The sequence below is a fragment of the Aquarana catesbeiana genome, linkage group LG04 (assembly GCF_042186555.1).
Source record: "Aquarana catesbeiana isolate 2022-GZ linkage group LG04, ASM4218655v1, whole genome shotgun sequence".
Taxonomy (NCBI): domain Eukaryota; kingdom Metazoa; phylum Chordata; class Amphibia; order Anura; family Ranidae; genus Aquarana; species Aquarana catesbeiana.
The window spans coordinates 216,243,204-216,266,137 of NC_133327.1; the positions used below are offsets into that span (position 1 = coordinate 216,243,204).

The 22,934-nt window shown below is 41.8% G+C and overlaps 1 protein-coding gene across 4 annotated transcripts in view; it reads right to left on the bottom strand.

Annotated features, from left to right (window-relative positions):
• The window catches only part of WDR49 (WD repeat domain 49), a 204,440-nt gene that overhangs the window by 37,828 nt on the left and 143,678 nt on the right, over positions 1-22,934 (bottom strand). For all 4 annotated transcript variants that reach the window (XM_073626146.1, XM_073626143.1, XM_073626145.1 and 1 more), the window contains 3 exons: positions 9,894-10,081; positions 8,161-8,358; positions 2,213-2,385 (listed from right to left, as the gene is read on the bottom strand). In XM_073626146.1, the coding sequence (XP_073482247.1) occupies positions 2,213-2,385; positions 8,161-8,358; positions 9,894-10,081 (559 nt within the window). The remainder of the gene's footprint in view (positions 1-2,212; positions 2,386-8,160; positions 8,359-9,893; positions 10,082-22,934) is intronic.

Genomic DNA, 22,934 nt, shown 5'->3' on the forward strand with positions numbered 1-22,934 from the left:
TTTGGTGCCGTTCCAATGAGATTTATGCAGACGACTGTCTGAAGAAAACATGCAAATTTCCACAGTCAATTATGATATGGGGCTGCATGTCAGGTAAAGGCACTGGGGAGATGGCTGTCTATTGAAAGGATGTTTGGGGATGATGAAATCATTTATCAAGATGATAATGCATCTTGCCATAGAGCAAAAACTGTGAAAAAATTCCTTGAAAAAGACACATAAGGTCAATGTCATGGCCTGCAAACAGTCCGGATCTCAATCCAATTGACAATCTGTGGTGGAAGTTAAAGAAAATGGTCCATGACAAGGCTCCAACCTGCAAAGATGATTTGGCAACAGCAATCAGAGAAGGCTGGAGCCAGATTGATGAAGAGTACTGTTTATCACTCATTAAGTCAATGCCTCAGAGACTGCAAGCAGTTATAAAAGCCAGAGGTGGTGCAACAAAGTACTAGTGATGTGTTGGAGTGTTATTTTGTTTGTTTGTTTTTCATGATTCCATAATTTTTTCCTCAGAATTGAGTGATTCCATAATTTATTCCCTGTGCTTGTTCTATAAATCTAACTGTTATTGGCCACTAGACATGTGCATTCGTTTTCGTCCGAATTTTAGGTATTTCGTTATCGTTTTAACAAACGATAACGAAAGTGCAGAATCTGAAAAACGAAAGATCCAACATAAACAAATGCTTTATTTTCGTTTTCGATATAGATAGGAGATTCGACATGATGATGACAATAACAATCTGTGTCCATCAAACCTGTGGTCGAATGTGCCTAACCTTAACTCTATTAGTCCAAGATTATTCTACATAGAGAGAAAAGATTCGACGTAGGGGAGAAAAGATTTGACGTAGGGGAGAAAAGATATATAAAAATAATGATGATGATGAATGTTATTGGCTGATTGTAACCAAAGAGGAGGAGCAGTAAAAAAGCTAGAACTAAGTACACACGTACTTTGGCTTATGGTGTCTGTTGAAAGTTCTAAGAAGATTTGACGGAGCAGGTAAACTATACGGCGTTGTACAGTTTAGCTGCTCCGTTGAATCTTCTTTGAACATTCGACAGACACCATGAGCCTTCAATGACAGATTCAACCTTAGTTTGGATTTTCGGACGAATGCAATTTTTAACGAAAAACGAAATAAATAAAAACAAATTTTGGGAGTAAATAAATAAATTTATTTTTCGGACGAAAACGAAATTCAAGAACGAAATATTTCAGTGTGCACATGTCTACTGGCCACCACAATTATTTTTCTTGATTTCTTTTAGTGTTTCTTAAAGCCAGAAATTTGCCATTTGAAATTCCTTTAGTTTTTGGCCATGTCTGTGATCTGCTTTTTTTCTACAACAATAAACAAATGAAGGAACATCCTCAGGGACTGGTGATTCCATAATTTTTGCCAGGGGTTGTACAACCCACTCCCTCCCTCCTCTTCCATGTCCACTAACCAGCTAAACACAGGGGGAGGGATATTACATGTAGAGGCTTAACCTCCCTCTTATTCTAAGACACAGGTTGGAGGGGCATGACACAGCCTGTAACTGGCAGAAATTCGCCCACACCATGTTATTGCCCCACCTTTGCCAGGAGTTGTAATTTACCACTGTGTATACACCCACATGTTTGACTCTATAGTCACATGGGCTGCCCAGATGTGATAGGGAAGAAATGTTCAGAATAGGAAAACACTGAAAACTGAGCATGTGCAGAGTTGTCACTACAGCTGCAAAATCCCTAGCTGAGCTGGGAAATTGCCCAGAAGGTGGAGATAGAGAACAGCCGGATCAACCAGGTTTTTTTGCAGAATACATAAAACGAATCCCATAGTGACTAAGTGAGTATGAAATGCATGTAACACTGCATTTATTGATCATTTTTATAATGTGGGTTTAGTGACTCTTTAATATTTAGCTTGGCACAACGTATTATTTCTTTTCTGTTTATGTTTCAACTTTAAAAAACTTTACTAGATGTTCCAGGTACCTCCCTTGTGGAACAATTGATTCAGCAACTGAAGACTTTTAAAAGTGCTTAGAAAACTATGGACAACATTGTTTATACGGACATCACATTCATTTATTTGTAGGTGACAGCAGGAAACAATCAATAATGGCTGAAAAAGTTCATGACATATACAATACTACTCTGTAAGTTAATTGTTCTCACCAATAACCTTAAACAAAAACATGATTTGGTACATACTTGAAGGGCAAGTCCTCTTTATCTTCAATTAGCAAATGTTGTAAATGAGAGACAGGCTCCTCTTCTGTTTCATTATTGGGAGAGGCCAAGCCCTCTGCTGTTACCTCTGCACTTTCTAATTTATTATCTGCTACAAGTAGAGGAGGATATTTTTCAATTCTCCAGTGTTCCTCCTAGACAACAAGATACAAGGAGAGATTAAATAAAAAAAAAAAAAACCTTTACCGTGTTTGTATTGATTAGATTTAAACAAGAATCACTAGCAATTCTTCAACTGGAAGGGTCAACAACTAACTGAGTTTTCAGCGTTCTAGCACATCAGGGTTATGGATGATTCCTAAGAGGCAAAGGAGTGTGATGTAATTAAAAATGATTGAGAATTACAGTGGACAACACAGTCAGAATGAGCCGCTAACAGTTTATAAAAAATGAATAGTTATAATATAAAAGCAAATTTCAGTTATTTAGGAGGAGGGTAATTATTTTAAAATGACTTTTATAGATAAGGCTAACATGCAGTTATTTTAAAAGGGTGCAGACCTTCTTTCATGGATTAGTCAACATAATCATGCTGCATTCTCTAACCTCAAGTCCTACTCTTTTAATCATGCCCAATGAATGAGTAGCAGCTCATAACTCATTAGAATCCCATATTGGCCATGATCCCTACAAAACTGTTCACCACCTCTCAGAAATTTCATGTATATAATAAACAGGAAATGCTGTACAGCTTTAATTTGATGTCTGTACAAATAGGGAAAAGAGGGTCCCATCTCTCCTTCCTTGCAACACAAGGATTGCCCATTCAATTTTCACCAATAGCACTATCTGTACAGATTTTGTATGCCTTCCCCATGTTTGTGAGTAGAGTATATCTGAAACGTTAGTTCATTTTCACCATCTAAAACACACTTCTTTGTGAACAGCCATTGGGTGAAAAAGGGCCAAGAGAGTGGATGTGTGTGTTTGCATGAATGTGATAAGAACATTACAAATTCCCTAACGAGGGGGACTAACCTATTCTATGTACCCTGTTAAGCACTGTGAGTACTGTGTAATTACTGGATATAAATAACTATTCAAGAGGGAACATCCAAGTCAAAGTAGGACATTTGCATAACATGGTCATTGAACTTTAAGTGTCCTGCCTCAGTTTCAAGAAGCAGACAATTTTCGTTAGCTGTCTTTAATCATTGTATATCCCCCCTATATATTATTGACAATATAATGACAGAAGCTTATATTACTGCTATTTCTCAGTGCATATAAAATGTAAATGGTTTATTAACATTAATAAGAAACTAAGAGATATACCAAAGACATATCAATTTACAGGTAAATGATATATTTAAAAATGATTAATCATTGAGATATCTGTAAATAATACATTTATCACTAAAATAGCAATAGGAAATATGCTTCCTTTAAGGCCCTTTCACACTGGGACGGGGGCGGCGTTGGCGGTAAAGTGCCGCTATTGTAAGCGGCGCTTTACAGTCGGTATTCGGCCGATAGCGGAGCAGTTTTACCCCCTGCTAGTGGCCGAGAAAGGGTTAAAATCCACCGCAAAGCGCCTCTGCAGAGGCACTTTGCCGTCGGTATAGCCGCACTGCCCCAATGATTTCAATGGGCAGGAGCGGTGAAGGAGCGGTATACACTCCGCTCCTTCACCGCTCCAAAGATGCTGCTAGCAGAACTTTTTTTCCCGTCCTGCTAGCGCACCGCTCCATTGTGAAAGCCCTCGGGGCTTTCACATGAGACAAAGCAGCGGCACTTTCAGGTTGATTTGCAGGCGCTATTATTAGCGCAATAGCGCCTTGCAAACCGTCCCAGTGTGAAAGGGCCCTTAGAGATGTTAAAGTAAATCCAAAGCTTGTTTTTCCATTTTGAATTGAGTAGGCATTTGTAAAACTACTATCAGGTTTTTGATATGTGTAGACACAAAAGAAAATTAGATGAAATCTCTCTAAAGTGAGGGAAATCCTAAAGAGCTGAAGATGTCCTAATTGCCCCCCGTCCTTTCTTTTTGACCCTTCCCACTTCTCATAAGCCCTACCCCTTTATACTCCACCCACTCCATCCCCTGTATTCCGCCCATAGTGTATAGTATAGTGTATAGTATAGTACAGTGTAATACTATATACACTATACTATATTATACACTATACTATACACTATATACACTACACTATATACTATACACTATACTATATACACTATATACTATACACTATATTATAGGAGAGGAGCTGACACTATAAATAGTAATGAAGCTGGCACAGTATTATAAAAGTGGAGACAACACTGTACTATATCACACTGAACTATATTAGCATGGAGCGCAGCGCCAAGGGTGGCATGCGACGTCACAGGGATGCTGGAAACACCAGCATCCAGCATGCTGGTGACGTCACACGCCACCCTTGGTGCTGTGCACCATGCTGCCTGCCATCCTCTTCACCCGAAACGACACTGAACTAGCCGGCATCTCTTCCTGTCACGCAGACTTGGACTGGCGTGGTTTACATCTACTCCATCGGGATACTTATCTCCACAGATGAGCCTTATTTTTCCCTCCATCCTGTGAGTTTTTAATTATCATTACTGTTACCCTTTGCTAAATAAATATTACACTTAGAGGTGCTTTTCTGTCTACCTATCCAATGCAAGTCATGGATATTGGGGTACCCTGTGTATTCCTAATTTGGGTGTACTGTATAGGCATATCACGGGACAGGAGTGGTGCTGCTGTCACTTGGTGGGGCTGGGCTCCCCCTACTCCAGGCTGATGGTGACACAGGCTGGGCCTCAGTGACTCCTATTCTGGGGGCTGGAACTGCCGGATCTCCACCCCCCTAGTGCAGGGAGCAAATTAGGGAGCTCAATAGGCAGGCCAGGTCAGTATTTCGGCCTGTCCTAATGAGCTCTATTGAATACAACAGGGGACTGACAGAGAGCCAGTAAACGTGGAGAAACTGTTACTCCGTGTTTCTAAATTACAGTCGTAATGATTTTTAGGATGGACAGTCCGTTGCTAGGCAGATTAGAAAGAAGAATCATTATTCTAATCTACCTAGCAACAACAGAGAGAGAGAGAGAGATCAAAATATACAGATATACACAAAGTTAAAAACTCAACAGAAAAAAATATTATATAGTAGATTGTATAGTGTTGGCATCAGTATGGCCATTCTTTAGGACCAGTGTAGGAACACCACATAAAACTTAGGAATTGATAAGTAAGGGATGAGCCATGAATACATAGATAGATAAAAGATTAAATATGTAAATTGCTTACTCAGACAGATACGCTATATTGTCAAAAGTATTGGGATGCCTGCCTTTACACGCGCATGAACTTTAATGGTATCGTAGTCTTAGTCTGTAGGGTTAAAGATTGAGTTGGCCCACCCTTTGTAGCTTTAACAGGTTCAACTCTTCTGGGAATGTTACCCACAAGGTTTAGGAGTGTGTCTATGGGAATGTTTGACCATTTTTCCAGAAGCGCATTTGTGAGGTCAGGCACTTATGTTGACCAAGAAGGCCTGGCTGGCAGTCTCTGCTCTAATTCATCCCAAATATGTTCTATTGGGTTGAGGTCAGGTCTCTGTGTAGGCCAGTCAAGTTCCTCCGCTTCAAATTCACTCATCCATGTCTTTATGGACCTTGCTTTATGCACTGTTCCAAATCAAGGGGGATAATGGTGTGGGGTTGTTTTTCAGGGGTTGGGCTTGGCTCCTTAGTTTAAGTGAAGGGAAATCTTAAGGCATCAGCATACCAAGACATTTTGTACAATTTAATGCTCTCAACTTTGTGGGAACAGTTTGGGGCCCCTTCCTGCTCCAACATGACTGTGCACGAGTGCCTCTACCATTTTTCTTTTATGTAAAAATGTTACTTTGCTGCAGTGCATCCTGAACAGTATGCAGTTATCTCCAATGGATTTTGTGTGTGTGTGTGTGTGTATATATATATATATATATATATATATATATATATATATATATATATATATCTATATATATATATATATATATATATATATATATATATATTGAAGTGGCCATATTGATGTCACATTGATGAACATTCTCAAGCTTTATGCTTCATTATGGGCACCTCTGCTGATATCATCCTCATTTTCTAGAACAACCATCTATGGAGACATACAGTGGAGACGGAAAGTATTCAGACCCCCTTAAATTTTTCACTCTTTATTATTTTGCAGCCATTTGCTAAAATCATTTAAGTTCATTTTTTTTCTCATTAATGTACACACAACACCCCATATTGACAGAAAAACACAGAATTGTTGACATTTTTGCAGATTTATTAAAAAAGAAAAACTGAAATATCACATGGTCCAATATAACAGTATTCAGACCCTTTGCTGTGGCACTCATATATTTAACTCAGGTGCTGTCCATTTCTTCTGATCATCCTTGAGACGGTTCTACACCTTCATTTGAGTCCAGCTGTGTTTGATTATACTGATTGGACTTGATTAGGAAAGCCACACACCTGTCTATATAAGACCTTACAGCTCACAGTGCATGTCAGAGCAAATGAGAATCATGAGGTCAAAGGAACTGCCTGAAGAGCTCAGAGACAGAATTGTGGCAAGGCACAGATCTGACCAAGGTTACCAAAAAATTTCTGCTGCACTTAAGGTTCCTAAGAGCACAATGGCCTCCATAATCCTTAAATGAAGACGTTTGGGATGACCAGAACTCTTCCTAGAGCTGGGCATCCGGCCAAACTGAGCTATCGGGGGAGAAGAGCCTTGGTGAGAGAGGTAAAGAAGAACCCAAAAATCACTGTGGCTGAGCTCCAGAGATGCAGTTGGGAGATGGGAGAAAGTTGTAGAAAGTCAACCATCACTGCAGCCCTCCACCAGTCGGGGCTGTATAGCAGAGTGGCCCGACGGAAGCCTCTACTCAGTGCTAGACACATGAAAGCCCGCATGGAGTTTTCTAAAAAACACCTGAAGGACTCCAAGATGGTGAGAAATAAGATTCTTTGGTCTGATGAGACCAAGATAGAACTTTTTGGCCTTAATTCTAAGCGGTATGTGTGAAGAAAACCAGGCACTGCTCATCACCTGTCCAATACAGTCCCAACAGTGAAGCATGGTGGTGGCAGCATCATGCTGAGGGGGTGTTTTTCAGCTGCAGGGACAGGACAACTGATTGCAATTGAGGGAAAGATGAATGCGGCCAAGTACAGGGATATCCTGGACGAAAACCTTCTCCAGAGTGCTCAGGACCTCCGACTGGGCCGAAGGTTTACCTTCCAACAAGACAATGACCCTAATCACACAGCTAAAATAACGAATGAGTGGCTTCACAACAACTCTGTGACTGTTCTTGAATGGCCCAGCCAGAGCCCTGACCAATTGAGCATTTCTAGAGAGACCTAACAATGGCCGTCCACCTATGTTTACTATCCAACCTGACAGAACTGGAGAGGATCTGCAAGGAGGAATGGCAGAGGATCCTAAAATCCAGGTGTGAAAAACTTGTTGCATCTTTCCCAAAAAGACTTATGGCTGTATTAGATCAAAAGGGTGCTTCTACTAAATACTGAGCAAAGGGTCTGAATACTTAGGACCATGTGATATTTCAGTTTTTCTTTTTTAATTAATCTGCAAAAATGTCAACAATTCTGTGTTTTTCTGTCAATATGGGGTGGTGTGTGTACATTAAAGAGGAAAAAAAATTAACTTAAATTATTTTAGCAAATGGCTGCAATATAACAAAGAGTGAAAAATTTAAGGGGGTCTGAATACTTTCCGTCCCCACTGTATATACGCTTAGACTACACTTAGATGGATCACTCCTGTTATATATATATATATATATATATATATATATATATATATATATATATATATATATATATATATATATTGTTTAACTACTCTTAAAAAAAAAAGAAGGAATATTTACCTGGCCAAGCACTCCAAGTAGATTTCCATACACATCACTGACACATATACTGCAGTCTGCAGATGAAGAGATGATCAAGAGACACTGGCTGTGTGTACAAGTTTCTATGTGTGTGACACAGTCGTCATGAGGCTGAAATGATGAAACCAAGGATGGGAGATCATCACACTTGTGTTCGCTGTATTCGGTGCAGTAGTCCTGTAACATATAGAATTGGATGACATACAGTGAATAGACTATAAAATAATGACCTATGTTCAAGTCAAAATGGGTATAGTAATTATAAAAAAAAAAAAAATATTTTAGCAGTCAGTAGCAGAACAGAAATTAGAAATAGAGAATAGTGGACTGGTTGCTAAGGTAAATATGTTCACCTTAATGTCTATATTAAGTGCAATTATGATAAAACTAAAACAAAATCACATTTATTCGCAGGGATCCATGATTTACACTGTCTACAGATGAATACACAAACTTGCACAAACATACACAATCAATCTTTATATTTGTAGTACTCCAGAATCTGAAACTCTTATTTCCTAAATAAATGGAATTAATTTCAAATATGACGTGATACGGGTTTGTTTTTAGAAGTTGCATGAAAACTATAAATGTAAAAAAATACTAAACTACCAAATAATTTATGAAATTGCATAGATGGGTGAAAAGATGCCCGAGCAGCCATTATCCTACTTATTGGTTCAAGGTTTTTTATAACAACAATAAAGAAGTAATGTACATGCTCATTTTTAGAATGCCTCTTTCAAGGTCAGCCAGCATTACATAACAGAACATCAGTCAATGTAGCCAGTATTTTATAGTCTTTCAGGCCACAACAACAGTACAGAATAGATCACAAAAATGAGTACAGCAGATACAAGATTAAGAAAACATGCTCTTAAAAAAAAGGAAAAAAAAAAGCGCCCCTTCAACCATTTTGCTGTCACTCCACAATTGATCAAAGATGTCAATGTCCATGGGCAGAATCTAAAATGATCTTTGATGTATCATGGTTTACCTTCTTTTTAACAATGGAAAAAGCATCAAAGCAGAAGATATTAGAGCCAGACACGTTTACCTGGTTTGTTACATTCCAAGAAAAATAAATAGTGGTACAAAGTACTCATGTATATTATATGGGCTATTAGCAGCCATACCATTTTTTACATTAGAGTTTTGGATGGAGCTGGAAAGGATTTGTGCTTCTGTTAGGACTTTATTGTTGTCCGTCACCCCCATTGGCTTATGTCTCAACACTCAATTTTTTAGTTAAAGCCCTAGAACCTTGTGTGCCCGTCTTCTTCTTAATAGCAGTGTCCTTTACAATCCCCAAAATATTGATGTCTCTGTAAAGCTGGGACCAGATATCAACCAGTGTAGGAACTTTACCATGGAAGAAATACTAGGAAATTCTGCATGTAGGGGGGCACAGTACAATTTAAAAAAATACTAGGAAATGCAGCATGTAGGATATGCAGGAAGGACTATGAAAAACATAATAGAAAATGCTGAATGTGGGATATCTACATATATTTCCTTGCAATGTACTTACAAGACTAACAAACTGAAAGGCACACACACCCACAAACACAATGCCAAGGAATCAAAATGTATCCTCAACATGGGCCTGCAAAGTGCCTATTGGTATCCTTGCAGTGCCTGCAAGTTATATGTTAGGTTGCTGTTATATGTTGTATATGAACAAAAAGTCAGAACTGTTTTTTTTACTTTACCGTGATGTTCCAGACTTTTATCCACCCATCAAGATCGCCTGTAATAAGATAATTGTTTGTTTTGTCCATGGCCATAACTATGAAACTAGCTCCTTCATGAGCTACAAACTCTGCCATTAACTGGTTTCTAAATATGTTCCAGAATCTAACATAGCCAGATCCTCCACAAGACACCAAGTTTGCACCACCTGAAACAAAAGAGTTAAGAAAGAGGTTAAAGCACAGAAAACTTATAGCTGGTTGCATGTCATAAAAATTTCACCATTTCATACTGTTCTGGCCCAGACAATGAAAAGAACATCACTTAATTTGTGAGCTTGTCTTTTACTATTGCCCTTCACTTTCATGGTGTGTTATTTAAACTAAAATTCCAAACAATACTTTATTGTTACAGCCTAGCTCCAGTCAATACTGCTTTATGACAGGAGAAGAAGGCAGAAGAAGGTAATAGACTCTGTCAGGGTTTTTATTATAATCTGTTATGTGATTTCTACATTACTTGTCATCAGGATAAGAAATGATGGGAAATGCTTAAAATGGGGAAGGAGACAAGCACAAAAGCTCAGCAAAAAAGGGTTAAAATTCAATGTTTTTGCCACTCTCTGGTGACAACCTTGCCTCCCTTTATTGAATATGTGTCATAGAAACAGAAAGTTTTGATGATTTCATTCCTGCATGTCAGTTCCTACTCCGGGGGAGATTTCAGAGACATCTATGCGGGTTCCTGCACAGATGTCTATACAAATCGCACCCTGAAGTCACCAAAAGTAGTACAGAAACTACTTTTGGGAATTGGTGCGGCGCCGCAAAGTCAGCGTCGCACCGATTCGGACGGTGCCATTGCCAGCAATAGCTGCCGATTTGGCATGTGATTTGACATGTCAAACTGCATGCCAAATTGCTTCAATGTGAACCTAGGCCTAAGGTCACATACCCAACCTAAAAACCGTATGGAAATTATAACTCTTCTCCTCACTAGCTAAAAAAAAAATGTTAGGCTTAAAGCTAATCTCCAGCCTTACCTGCGCAGGTGTTCAGGCTCCTCTTCTGTACTCAAATTACTTTGATTTCCTTGCAAACCACGAGTTTCTCACAGTGTGCATTAGAAGCTGCAGCAAGTCAGATACAACCGCCTCATTTCCTGGCTGGAGATCCTTGCCTGCCCCCCTTCATTCATTGGATTTTAGTTCTTTCAATAATTAGGCTCAGCATCACACATGGGCATTGCCTAGTAGATCATCTGCATGCAACTCCTGTCTATAAGCACCCACTTCTCCAGACTGACACCTACTCATCAAGGCATAGGACAATTGCATAATTCCTCCAAGGAGCCAGCACATGGCTTGCATCAGATCTGAGGTCTCTTGGGAGAAGTACTCTGCTGCTATGTAGTTTTTCAGGTAGCTATGTACAATACCCCTTCTACCAGTCATGATCTTAGAGCCTTTGACTGCATACTTAGATAAAGCTGTGAAGTACTACTAAGGAAGTGGGCAGATTGGATTTCTAATTTGGAGTAAAGCATATATATAATGGGTGGAGGATGCACCAGACCCATCCTTCCCTGAGGGCATCAAGATAGAGACAAAACGTGTTGGAGGGGCTATTGGCTTGTGACGCCACATCCGTCTGTACCACAACACTGTGCAACCTGGCTGCCTGCATCTTAGCAAACAAATAAACTGTGCAGCCCCACCGCTTGCACTGTATCCACAAATGATGCTGTGTGGCCAAGCCACCTACGTCCTAGCAACCAATGCAGCAGCCATGAGCTTTCTTTAACTACCTTAACTACTATTTTCTTTGAATACCAGGATGTTTGAGTTGACTTAGTAGACATGGGGTTAAAGTGAGCTAATATTATGCACGCTAAAGTATTTATATACAGTAGCTCACAAAAGTGAGTACACCCCTCACGTTTTTGTAAATATTTTATTATAACTTTTCATGTGACAACACTGAAGAAATGACACTTTGCTACAATGTAAAGTAATAAGTGTACAGCTTGTATAGAAGTGTAAATTTGCTGTCCCTTCAAAATAACTCAACACACAGTCATTAATGTCTAAACCGCTGGTAACAAAAGTGAGTACACCCCATGTCCAAATTTGGCCCAAAGTGTCAATATTTTGTGTGGCCATCATTATTTTCCAGCACTGCCTTAACCCTCTTGGGCATGGAGTTCACTAGAGCTTCACAGGTTGCCACTGGAGTCCTCTTCCACTCCTCCATGACGACATCACCACCTTCTGTTTGAGGATGCCCCACAGATGCTCAATAGGGTTTAGGTCTGGAGATATGCTTGGCCAGTCCCTCACCTTTACCCTCAGCTTCTTTAGCAAGGCAGGCCGGGGGGACCACGCTGCTGCAGCGTGTGGGTGGACCCAGGAGTCTGTCTGGGGCCTACCACAGCGGTGAGGGAATGGTCCTGTGCTGTCTGTCCTACGGGAAGAAGCTGGACAACTGAGAAGATCCCAGGGGAGGACCCGTCATAGAAGGATGATGCAGAGTGCTGGTCTGGAGAGGGGCCTGGTGACTCAGTTGGAGGACGCATCCTAAAGTTAACTTACCACATAGTACTGCCGGGTGTGCTTAAAGGTTCTAGTGCTGTGTTTGCTATCCATCGTAAACCTGTGGCAGAGGATTGTACGGGTTTCTATTCCATTCAAGTCTGTGGCAGAGACTTTTGCTCGTGCTGCGTACCGGTTGCTAGGTTAGTGAGAGAAACCTATCCGGGTGGGCAAAGATTCAACTCTAAAAGGAGAGTACATTCATCCACAAGATTCCAATTCATAATACTACATCAAGAAAAGGTATTTGAACTTCCCTGCAACTCTTCTTCTACCTCTTTCCTGCTACTTCCTTCAGTTACTCGTTATTAAAGCATTGGAAAAGATACTCAAGTGTCTGGTGTCTACACTGTCTGGCATTAAACTCAACGGGACCCTAGACCCGGTTCTGGTGAAATTGAGGTAACGAAGGTGACGATAACAACCCACTTTAAACCAGCAGCTCCACCGTAAGTTAGTACTACATGTGGGGGCTACCCCAGAGACTACCCAAACCAGAGCCGGAGAAATACATGGATCCGGAGAAGTCCACGTCAGGAACGGGTGAGAGTTCAAAGGGGAACATATCTGGGATTCTTTGTAAATATTTGCCAGTAGAAGAGTTGAGAGACTCGGAGATAGATTCTATGTTGGATCTCTCCGGTGATGATGATGTGTTTGAAACAATGTCACAGGAACTGTTGTGGGCCCAGGGTGAAGATGTTGCTTCTGTTTTAATCTTCTCAGAGTGGACAGCCCTGAATTCTGGAAAGACATCACCTTGTGTGGAGCTGCACAGTACTACCAAAGAAACATTGTCTAAAGTTGCTAGTTTGCTTCCGACACCCGTCGGATCTATGGTGAGTAAATCACCAAATTCTTGTGTGCCTCCTGGTTTGGGGAAAAATAGATCTTTGCCTAAACTTGCCTGTTTACAGAGAGTGCTCACCAAGCGAGTTGCTACAGAATATGGTCTGGAATTTCCCTATGTTACATTATGCAGGAAATTGAGGCCAACCGGGAACAGTGGTACAGTGAAGCTGTTTGGGACTATTTGTCTGTGCCAAAACCTTTCCGGAGAGCTGGGTATTCTGTTGCCATGGATGAATGCTTTAATGGATGTTTCCTACATTGGAACTATGGTCGGCACATCTATGCTGACAAAGTGGTCATTTGCAGACACGGAAAAGATGATGTTGTGTACTTTATCACTACCGTGGATAAACTAGGAAAGAAACTGACATTATCAGATCCTCGGTTTTATTGGTAATTATGAAAAAGAACTTTGGGGTGTGTAGTTAGAAAGTGTCAGTGTCTAGAGATCTCCGTGGTCAAGAGATAATATTCACCTCAGCATTTTCAAACCCAAAGATTCTTCGCTAGTTGGACTTTCTTTATTGAAAGGATGTAATCCACTCAGAGATAGGGATGGCCTTTTCAAGTTACAGTACTTTAGTTTGTTTCCATTAAAAGGAAAATATGTGGGAAGAGAGTGTCATTCTTCTTCTGGAATGAGGCTTTGCTCCTGAACTGTTTAGTGATGATACTGTACATATCTAGAGTGTGTTTAACTTTGTTTTTTTTTTTCAGGAACAATTGGATCTCCTATCAAGCTGTTAGGCTTTTCAGCTAGATAGATAGTGGGGGTTTGTGACTTAATGTGATTTCTTTTGCAGATGTGAACATGTTGTATAAAACTGTAATATTTCTATACTGTCTTTTCTTCTTCCTTATCCAAGTTCCAAGTTCAAATACCTACTCTCAGGCTTGGGAGTTATTTGACAGACGTTGAGGACAACGTCTATTCTAGTGGGGGGAGTATGTACCGCTTATAGGTAAATTTAGTGGGTATCTGTTTATACATAGTCAGATTTAGCCTCTGTTCCAGTTTGGCTGTGTTGCATGTAGTTTCACACTGTGCCTGTGGGTGTCGTTGTCGCCATGGGTCAGTGTTGGAAAGGCAATGCGCTGAAGCGTATGGATGCTCTTCTGTCCCGGAGATAACTCGGTGGAGGTGGTCCTCCGAGTTGCATTCTGGGAGAGGGTATTTATGGGACAGACGCCATGTTTTAGGGTTAGTTTCTTTCCACCTGCTGGCCCTCCTGGCCGACAGGTATGTGTTAGGAGTACTACCGCATGGTCCTCCGGCCGGGGGGACCACGCTGCTGCAGCGTGTGGGTGGACCCAGGAGTCTGTCCGGGGCCTATCACAGCGGCGAAGAAATTGGTCCTGTGCTGTCTGTCCTACGGGAAGAAGCTGGACAACTGAGAAGATCCCAGGGGAGGACCCTTCATGGAAGGATCATGCAGAGTGCTGGTCTGGAGAGGGGCCTGGTGAATCAGTTGGAGGACGCATCCTAAAGTTAACCTACCACATAGTACTGCCGGGTCAGCTTAAAGGTTCTAGTGCTGTGTTTGCTATCCATCGTAAACCATTACATCCTGTGGCAGAGGATCATACGGGTTTCTATTCCATTCAAGTCTGTGGCAGAGACTTTTGTTAGTGCTGCGTACCGGTTGCTAGGTTAGTGAGAGAAACCTATCCGGGCGGGCAAAGATTCAACTCTAAAAGGAGAGTACATTCATCCACAAGATTCCAGTTCATAATACTACATCAAGAAAAGGTATTTGAACTTCCCTGCAACCCTTTTTCTACCTCTTTCCTGCTATTTCCTTCAGTTACTCGTTATTAAAACATTGGAAAAGATACTCAAGTCTGGTGTCTACACTATCCGGCATTAAACTCAATGGGACCCTAGACCCGGTTCTGGTGAAATTGAGGTAACAAAGGTGATGGTAACAACCCACTTGAAACCAGCAGCTCCACCGTGAGTTAGTGCTACACATGAAATTCATTCATTTGGCGTACTGGTAACTTTGCATCTTTGTATCTGGTTCTGTCATGGCACCATCTGTGACATTTACTGTACATCGAGCACCCATCAATAATAGGTCCATCACTGTGAGGCTTCTATTTAGACTTTGTAATGTTTGGAAAGGAGTCATCAAGGTGTTGGAATAGCACATGATCCCTACTGTGAAGCATGCGTGGCATAGGGAATTTTATCAAAATTGATGGCAAGATAAATGCAGAATATTTTCAGAAAATATTGAAATAAAATTTCCATTTATAATCCCAAAAGATGCACTTAAGCCCTCCAACATGACAATGATCCATAGGCGTGCGCACAGGGTGTGCCAGGTGTGCCTGGGCACACCCTAATCACCCCGTGTGGTGCATATTTCCAATGTTTAGACCCCTGATATTTTACCAAATAAATAAATTAAAAAATCAGTTTTTTTTTTCTCCTAAAAAATTGCAAAAAAATAATTAAAATAGTATTGTAACTGCCCTACTGACACCACCAGTATCTGCCCTTATGACACCATTCACTACTCTCCTGACACCTTCCGTATATATACACACACATGCATATGTGTTTGAGCTTTGGGGTGCACACCCTAATGCAATAAGCTGCGCACACCTATGCAATGATCCGCCACATAAGGCCAAGCTGACCCTTCAGGGGCTGCCATAGAAAAAAGTAAAGGTTCTGGAGTAACCATCATAACCTCCTGATCTCTGCATTAATGAACCACCTTGGTGGTCAAACATATAGTAGTTGCCAGACAACAAAAATTTAACAGGGCCTGGAGGTTTTTTGCCCAGAAAAATCGGCAGCTTTACTGCAAGCCATCAAGGGGGTAATATAGGATATTGAGAACTAAGGGTATGCAAACTTTTGAACCGGACCATTTTACTATTTCCTTTATTGCTATGGTTTCGTAATCATTGTACTAATCTGTAATGCTTAATAAGTAATCTGTCTAATCGGTTGTCTAATCACCCATGTTTCATTTAAAAAATGGTCCACATCTTACAAATTCTTCAAGGAGTATGTAAACATATATATATATATATATATATATATATATATATATATATATATATATATATATATATAAAATATATATTTCAGTTGTGGGGTAGTAACAAGTACTGTAAGTTATAGTCAAGTTGGTTTCCAAAGTCTCACAGCTAAATAGCTAAGTAACAGAATATTTTCTATAAATTATGCAGCATAGCCATTAATTAAAGCGAGAAAGCTGGGGAATCAATGGTTTGCATGAAAGGAAAACAAAAAGGAGAAAAGTTGGCATTGAAGCAGGAAAGTTTCGATGACATGAAGAAAACAATTTGGCAAGAAGTGGTGAGCCAGAGGCAAGGTAAGAACAGGATGTGAATTCGACTACAAAATACAATTCTGTACAAAAAGGTTGTCCAGCCGATGGCACATTATAATAATGATACTTGGATAGATATCCCTAATTCTCAAGGCTATATGGTAGTCAAGATCTTCTCCGATGTTACTAATTTTATATTGCAAGTTTGTCCTTTATGATTTTAAATGAAGTGTGCTCTTAGTTAGTGTTGTGCTTTATGTCCCAGTAATTTGGATGGTATAGTAAATCAGTTTTGTAAGCTATGGGAATAGTAAAAGAGCTGTTGTGCTAAAGAAAACATGTACTATGAGAAACACTGAGGCCTCCATTGTTAATCTCATTCTGAAAATACTAGTTTCCCAGCTGTCTGTGGCATTAATCTTTACAAAGTTACTGATCCTGAACTTGTAGAAAAGTCAGTTGGGTCAGAGCTGTATACTTGTCAGATCCTGTATACTGTATCCTGTTCCAAATCAGTGACTAATATATTTCTGAAGCCATTGTATCAATATGACAGGTCAGCAATGGAAGCCTTAAAGAGGCGCTACACTTTTTTGGAAAAATATTAAAAGATGGCAGCTACAAATATTGTAGCTGCTGACTTTTAACCTCTTCAGCCCCGGACCATTTGGCTGGCCGAAGACCAGAGCACTTTTTGCGATTCGGCACTGCGTCCCTTTAACTGAAAATTGCACGGTCGTGCGATGTGGCTCCTAAACAAAATCGACGTCCTTTTTCCCCCCACAAATAGAGCTTTCTCTTGGTGGTATTTGATCACCTCTGCAGTTTTTATTTATTGCGCTATAAACAAAAGAGCGACAATTTTGAAAAAAACAAATTTTTTACTTTTTGCTACAATAAATATCCCCAAAAAATATATAAAAAAACTATTTTTTTCCTCCGTTTAGGCCGATACGTATTCTTCTACATATTTTTGGTAAAAAAAAAATCGCAATAAACGTATATTGATTTGTTTGCGCAAAAGTTATAGCGTCTACAAAATAGGGGATAGTTTTATGGCATTTTTATGAATCATTTTTTTTTACTAGTAATGGCGGCGATCATCGATTTTTATTGTGACTGCGACATTATGGCGGACACGTCGGACAATTTTGACACATTTTTGGGACCATTGGCATTAATACAGCGATCAGTGCTGTCACGAATTCCACACCCCACGGCGACTAGCTAACCGCGACGTGCGTTTCGTGACCGGGGTATATGAGGAACTAAGGGAATAAGGGGGAACTTATACTGAGCATGTAAGACTGGCTGTAGTATTTTCACAGCCTGCACTACCTTTGGCCACCACTAGAGGGAGACTCCACTCCAATCCAGCTAGCTGACCACACACAGGCAGATACGAATCTTACATACAATCTTGTGCACTCTAAGGGTTGGGGAGCCGTCTAGCAATTACTACACACTTCTAGGGTTCCTCCAGCTATCCTGCAAGCTTGAACCCCTGTGTTAATCACTCTTCCCACTGTCCTCACACCCACACACCAGACACACAATAAACGATAGCCTGCCACCACCCAACAGTTTGTCCGCAGACTGGTCTGCTGAGCCACCACACACACAGATCTCTGTCTGGCAGATCTGTTAGCTTACAATCTGCATGCAATCTGCCAACACACAGTGCAATTGCATACTGATTGGCACGTAACTTAGACCGAGTACTTAGGCACTAAAACACAACAACCTCTCCAGAGATATGAGTCCTAGCTTAGTACACAGAATTCATTAATTCATTTTATCATTTAATATGCCGAAAGTGGGCAGTGCATATAAGATATACAAAGAAAAAGGATTTACCAAAAAAGATACAAAAAAATGCAGAAAGACACACAAATTGGCAATTTGCTATGAAAATAAAAAGGAATAAAAACAGAAATAAACTTTACCAAAGTCTATCCGTTAGTAGAAGCATACTGGAACATGTGGGAACTCCCCAGTTTCGAACTGGCTTCGTGGAAGAACCATGTCCATATCTCAGGCTACCCAATTTATTGAAATATGGATGTGGGCTGGACTTTAGCCCTTGGCCAATCAGCCCTGGGGGGTGTTCTTGTCTCAGCCCACAGAACGATTTGTGTTCTGAAATGACAAGAGTCAAATTGGCCCAGAACGGTGCTGATTGCTGGGTCATGGACAGGATTTCCGATACCAGTGCATCAGTCCGATCGCAACAGTACCAATCACTGCCTGCCTCCTGCAATCATATATAACGGTTTTGTGTGGTTCTCTAGGATTCCACACCTGGTAAACATACAGAGTTACATGTACACATAACCCATCAGGTGTACGATCAAAAGGAATTATTTTCATCTCTCTGACGCTAATATTTTAGCTTTTATGAGAGATAAAATAGGTTCCTTAGATCTGTTGGTATTAATCAAATGTTAAAAGACTGTCCAGAGCCTTGCGAATGCCTCCTGCGGATCAATGTAGCCAAAATGACTAGCAGTTTTCTTTGAAGCCTCAGGATGGTGGCAATCTGTTTACTCTAATGGAAACTTTTATTGGCATTTAGGTGTCACTTCGATCCTAGAAAAAACTATCTCTGTCCTTTTCAAATGCTAATGAAAGAACATATGTGCATGACTGACATTGAATATTATATTTTTGATAACCTAGAATTAAACTACATCTACAATTACACTACTTCTACAGATCACACCACATCTTGTTAAGGCAAAACTATCCTACGCTTACATTTTCGTCACATCTCCCCCTTCCAGCCTAAACGGGTCAGCTAACGCGTCTGTATGGAAGGTTCCCTAGGTTGGGGGTGAAGGTTCCCCCAACTGAAGCTTGGCACCAATGACATTTTAGCCTGTCACCTTGCAGATAGGAGAGGGCGACCGCTTCCCTCTCTGACTGATCCTAACGGGTCTGGATCAGGATTGGCCAGCAGATTGCCCTGCGGATCCACTTCATCTACTGGCCACTGACTACCTATTGAAAAGGTACGGGCAAATTTGTCATTGTGTGTTGTCAGCATTCTCAGCCATTGGACCTGGCCATCTAGTGGTACTCTATTAGCTACCACATCCAGATGTTTGAGCCTGGCATAAGGCCGTCCCTGGGTGGTCTGGGCCTGGTTCCATGACCTGGGTACCAGGGCCTCCACTCTTTGGCCTGTCTCCACTTTTTCTCATTCTGCCTCAACAAAAGGCCTGCCAGCACAACCCCTGAATTCCTCTACACTGACACCAAACATATCAGCCTGTAGGAACGCAGTGCCATCAGCTGCAGCCTCTGAGAGAGCAGATTCAGATGGGGTCAGTTTTCCCCCATAATCCTGTGGTTCTTTGCCTGTTATGCACAGCAACGAATCCTCAGTCATGATACTCATAGCTGTAGGGACAGAGGATAAAGCCACAAAACACTTTATTCTGCAAGGGGTCATCCTCTGACCCGTGTCACACTCTCCTACTCTGTCCTCCTCAGCAGAAGGCCTGCCAGCACAACACCTCAGTTTCTCTGGGCCAACATCAGACTTATAAGCCAGAAAGTACTCGGTGTTGTCAGCTGCAGCTGCTGAGGTGGTAGGCCCTGATGGGGCCAGATTTGCCCTGTCACCCTGTAATATTCCTTTTTTTTTACAAATGGTTACAGAGTCACAGTCCTGTTCCCCGCACACCCTCATCCCGCCATCCCCAACTGACCGTCCGTCAGCCAGACCTCTGTACTCCTCCAGGCTGATGTCAATTTTAACAGCCTCAGGGGACTCAGAGCGATCTGCCACAGATGCCAGGGAGACAACAGTGTGAGGGGACCTCAGGCCTGCTTGTCCAAATTCACAAGGGTCCGACCCAGTTGGATTGGGCCCTTTCACAGACAGTCCCTCTGTAGCAGTGGGAAATGCCCAGTTCGGGGAAGACCGGTGGGCCCCGGGATTCACCACTGCAGCAGAGGGAATGTCTGCACGGCACAGATCATGACTTTTTACATCACACAAAACATTTTCAATTTCAGAGTTCATTCTGACTTTAGGTTCCTGTCTGGGCCTTGGCTCCAGAAACCCATTAGGGCCAGGGCCTGGCACACAGTCACTAGCCCCCTGACCTTCCCCAGAGTTCCCAATGTGCACTGAGTCACCCAACAGTACTTTACGTGAATTCGGGGCTTCAGGTGGAGATGCAGGTTCCAGGGGGGCTGAATTTGGCTCATAGCGGGCTGCCAACTGCACCCAGTACCCAATAATACATTACTGGCATCTGCTATGCCTACTTCTCTCACTTTGCTTTTTGATCCTCTGAGCAAAGCAACACCAGCTGTTGGTAACACAGGGATAACTCCTCCAACCCCTGTGATAACTGTGGCTTTCTTTGGGACCACATCCTCATGGCTCCTCGATCCTGAAAGAGCTAGGACATCCGTGGATCCCGTATCTCGGAGTCCGACTGAAACATTATTACCTGCGGTAACCAGCTGCAGGATATCCGCACGGCCTCCTACATTTGTGGGATCTGCTCTGCCCACTTCTTTCACTTGGCTTTCAGATTCCTGGTTCAACAAAATACAAGCCATAAGCATGGCAGGGATGGATCCTCCACCTCCTGTGACAACCATGGCTTCCCCTGGGATCACATCCTCACAGCTCCTCAATCTTGGAAGAGCTAGGACATCCTCTAAACTCATAGCTTGGAGTCCAACTGTAATGCCCCGTACACACGGTCGGACTTTGTTCGGACATTCCGACAACAAAATCCATGGATTTTTTCCTACGGATGTTGGCTCAAACTTGTCTTGCATACACACGGTCACACAAAGTTGTCGGAAAATCCGATCGTTCTAAACGCGGTGACGTAAAACACGTACGTCGGGACTATAAATGGAGCAGTGGTCAATAGCTTTCATCTCTTTATTTATTCTGAGCATGCGTGGCACTTTGTACAACGGATTTTGTTGTCGGAAAATTTTATATCCTGCTCTCAAACTTTGTGTGTCGGAAAATCCGATGGAAAATGTGTGATGGAGCCTACACACGGTCGGAATTTCCGACAACAAGGTCCTATCACACATTTTCCGTCGTAAAATCCGACCATGTGTATGGGGCATAACACTTTTACCTGCGGTAACCAGCTGCAGGCTATCCGCATGGCCTCCTACATACGTGGGATCTGCTCTGCCCACTTCATTCATTTGGCTTTCAGAGTCCAGGTTCAACGAAACACAAGCCATAGGCACGGCAGGGATGGCTCCTCCACCTCCAGTGATGACCATGGCTTCCCCTGGGATCACATCCTCACAGCTCCTCGATCCTGGAAGAGCTAGGACATCCCCTGATCCCATACCTTGGAGTCCGACTTTAACGCTGTTACTTGCGGTAACTGGCTGCAGGTTATCCGCTCGGTCTCCTACATTTTCCCCATGAAGCAACACAGTAGGGGGTGCACTTTTCACACTTGCTGGTGAGCTAGGCCTCCTCCTCTTTGGACAAAGGTTTGAATATGTCCACCTTGGTTACAGACAAAACACTTCAAGGTTTCCACAGATGTAGGTCTGGCTCTTGTAGTTCTTGATGCAGATGGAGGTGTTGTTGCATTTCCATGCTGGATTTGTGTACTGTTCAGTTTGTGCTCTCTCTCTCTTTACTTCATCTGCGGTAGTGATTTCTTCCGCTGAGAGGGTTTGAGAACAGAGTCATGCTGTCTTGCACAGTCATCTGGAGTGGCATGGTCTCTGGGTTTAGATGCCAGGGTGAGCTGTTCTCGGTCATCCTCTATCAACGCACATAAAAGCTGGGTCCTTGTCTTGCCAACTGTGCTGATGCCTCTTAGGTCACAGAGCTCAATCGCGGTCTCTTCTGATTGCCTCTTGTACCAGCATATCATCTCGTGGGTTACCATCTCCAAGTTTTTTTCCCAAATAAAAGATAGAAAAGAAAAACAAGAGGGGTGGGGAGCAAATAGCCAAGTATGTCTTCTACAAAACAAAAATTATGCACTGAGTGAGCTTCTGTAGGTCAGTTGCTTCTAACAAACTTCCAACCTTTAGTACACAGGTTAAATTAATAAACCATGTACTAAGCAAATCCCGCTCGCTGCCGCCAATCTGTAACAAATTCCACACCCCACGGCGACTAGCTAACCGCGACGAGCGTTACGTGACCGGGGTATATGAGGAACTAAGGGAATAAGGGGGAACTTATACTGAGCATGTAAGACTGGCTGTAGTATTTTCACAGCCTGCACTACCTTTGGCCACCACTAGAGGGAGACTCCACTCCAATCCAGCTAGCTGACCACACACAGGCA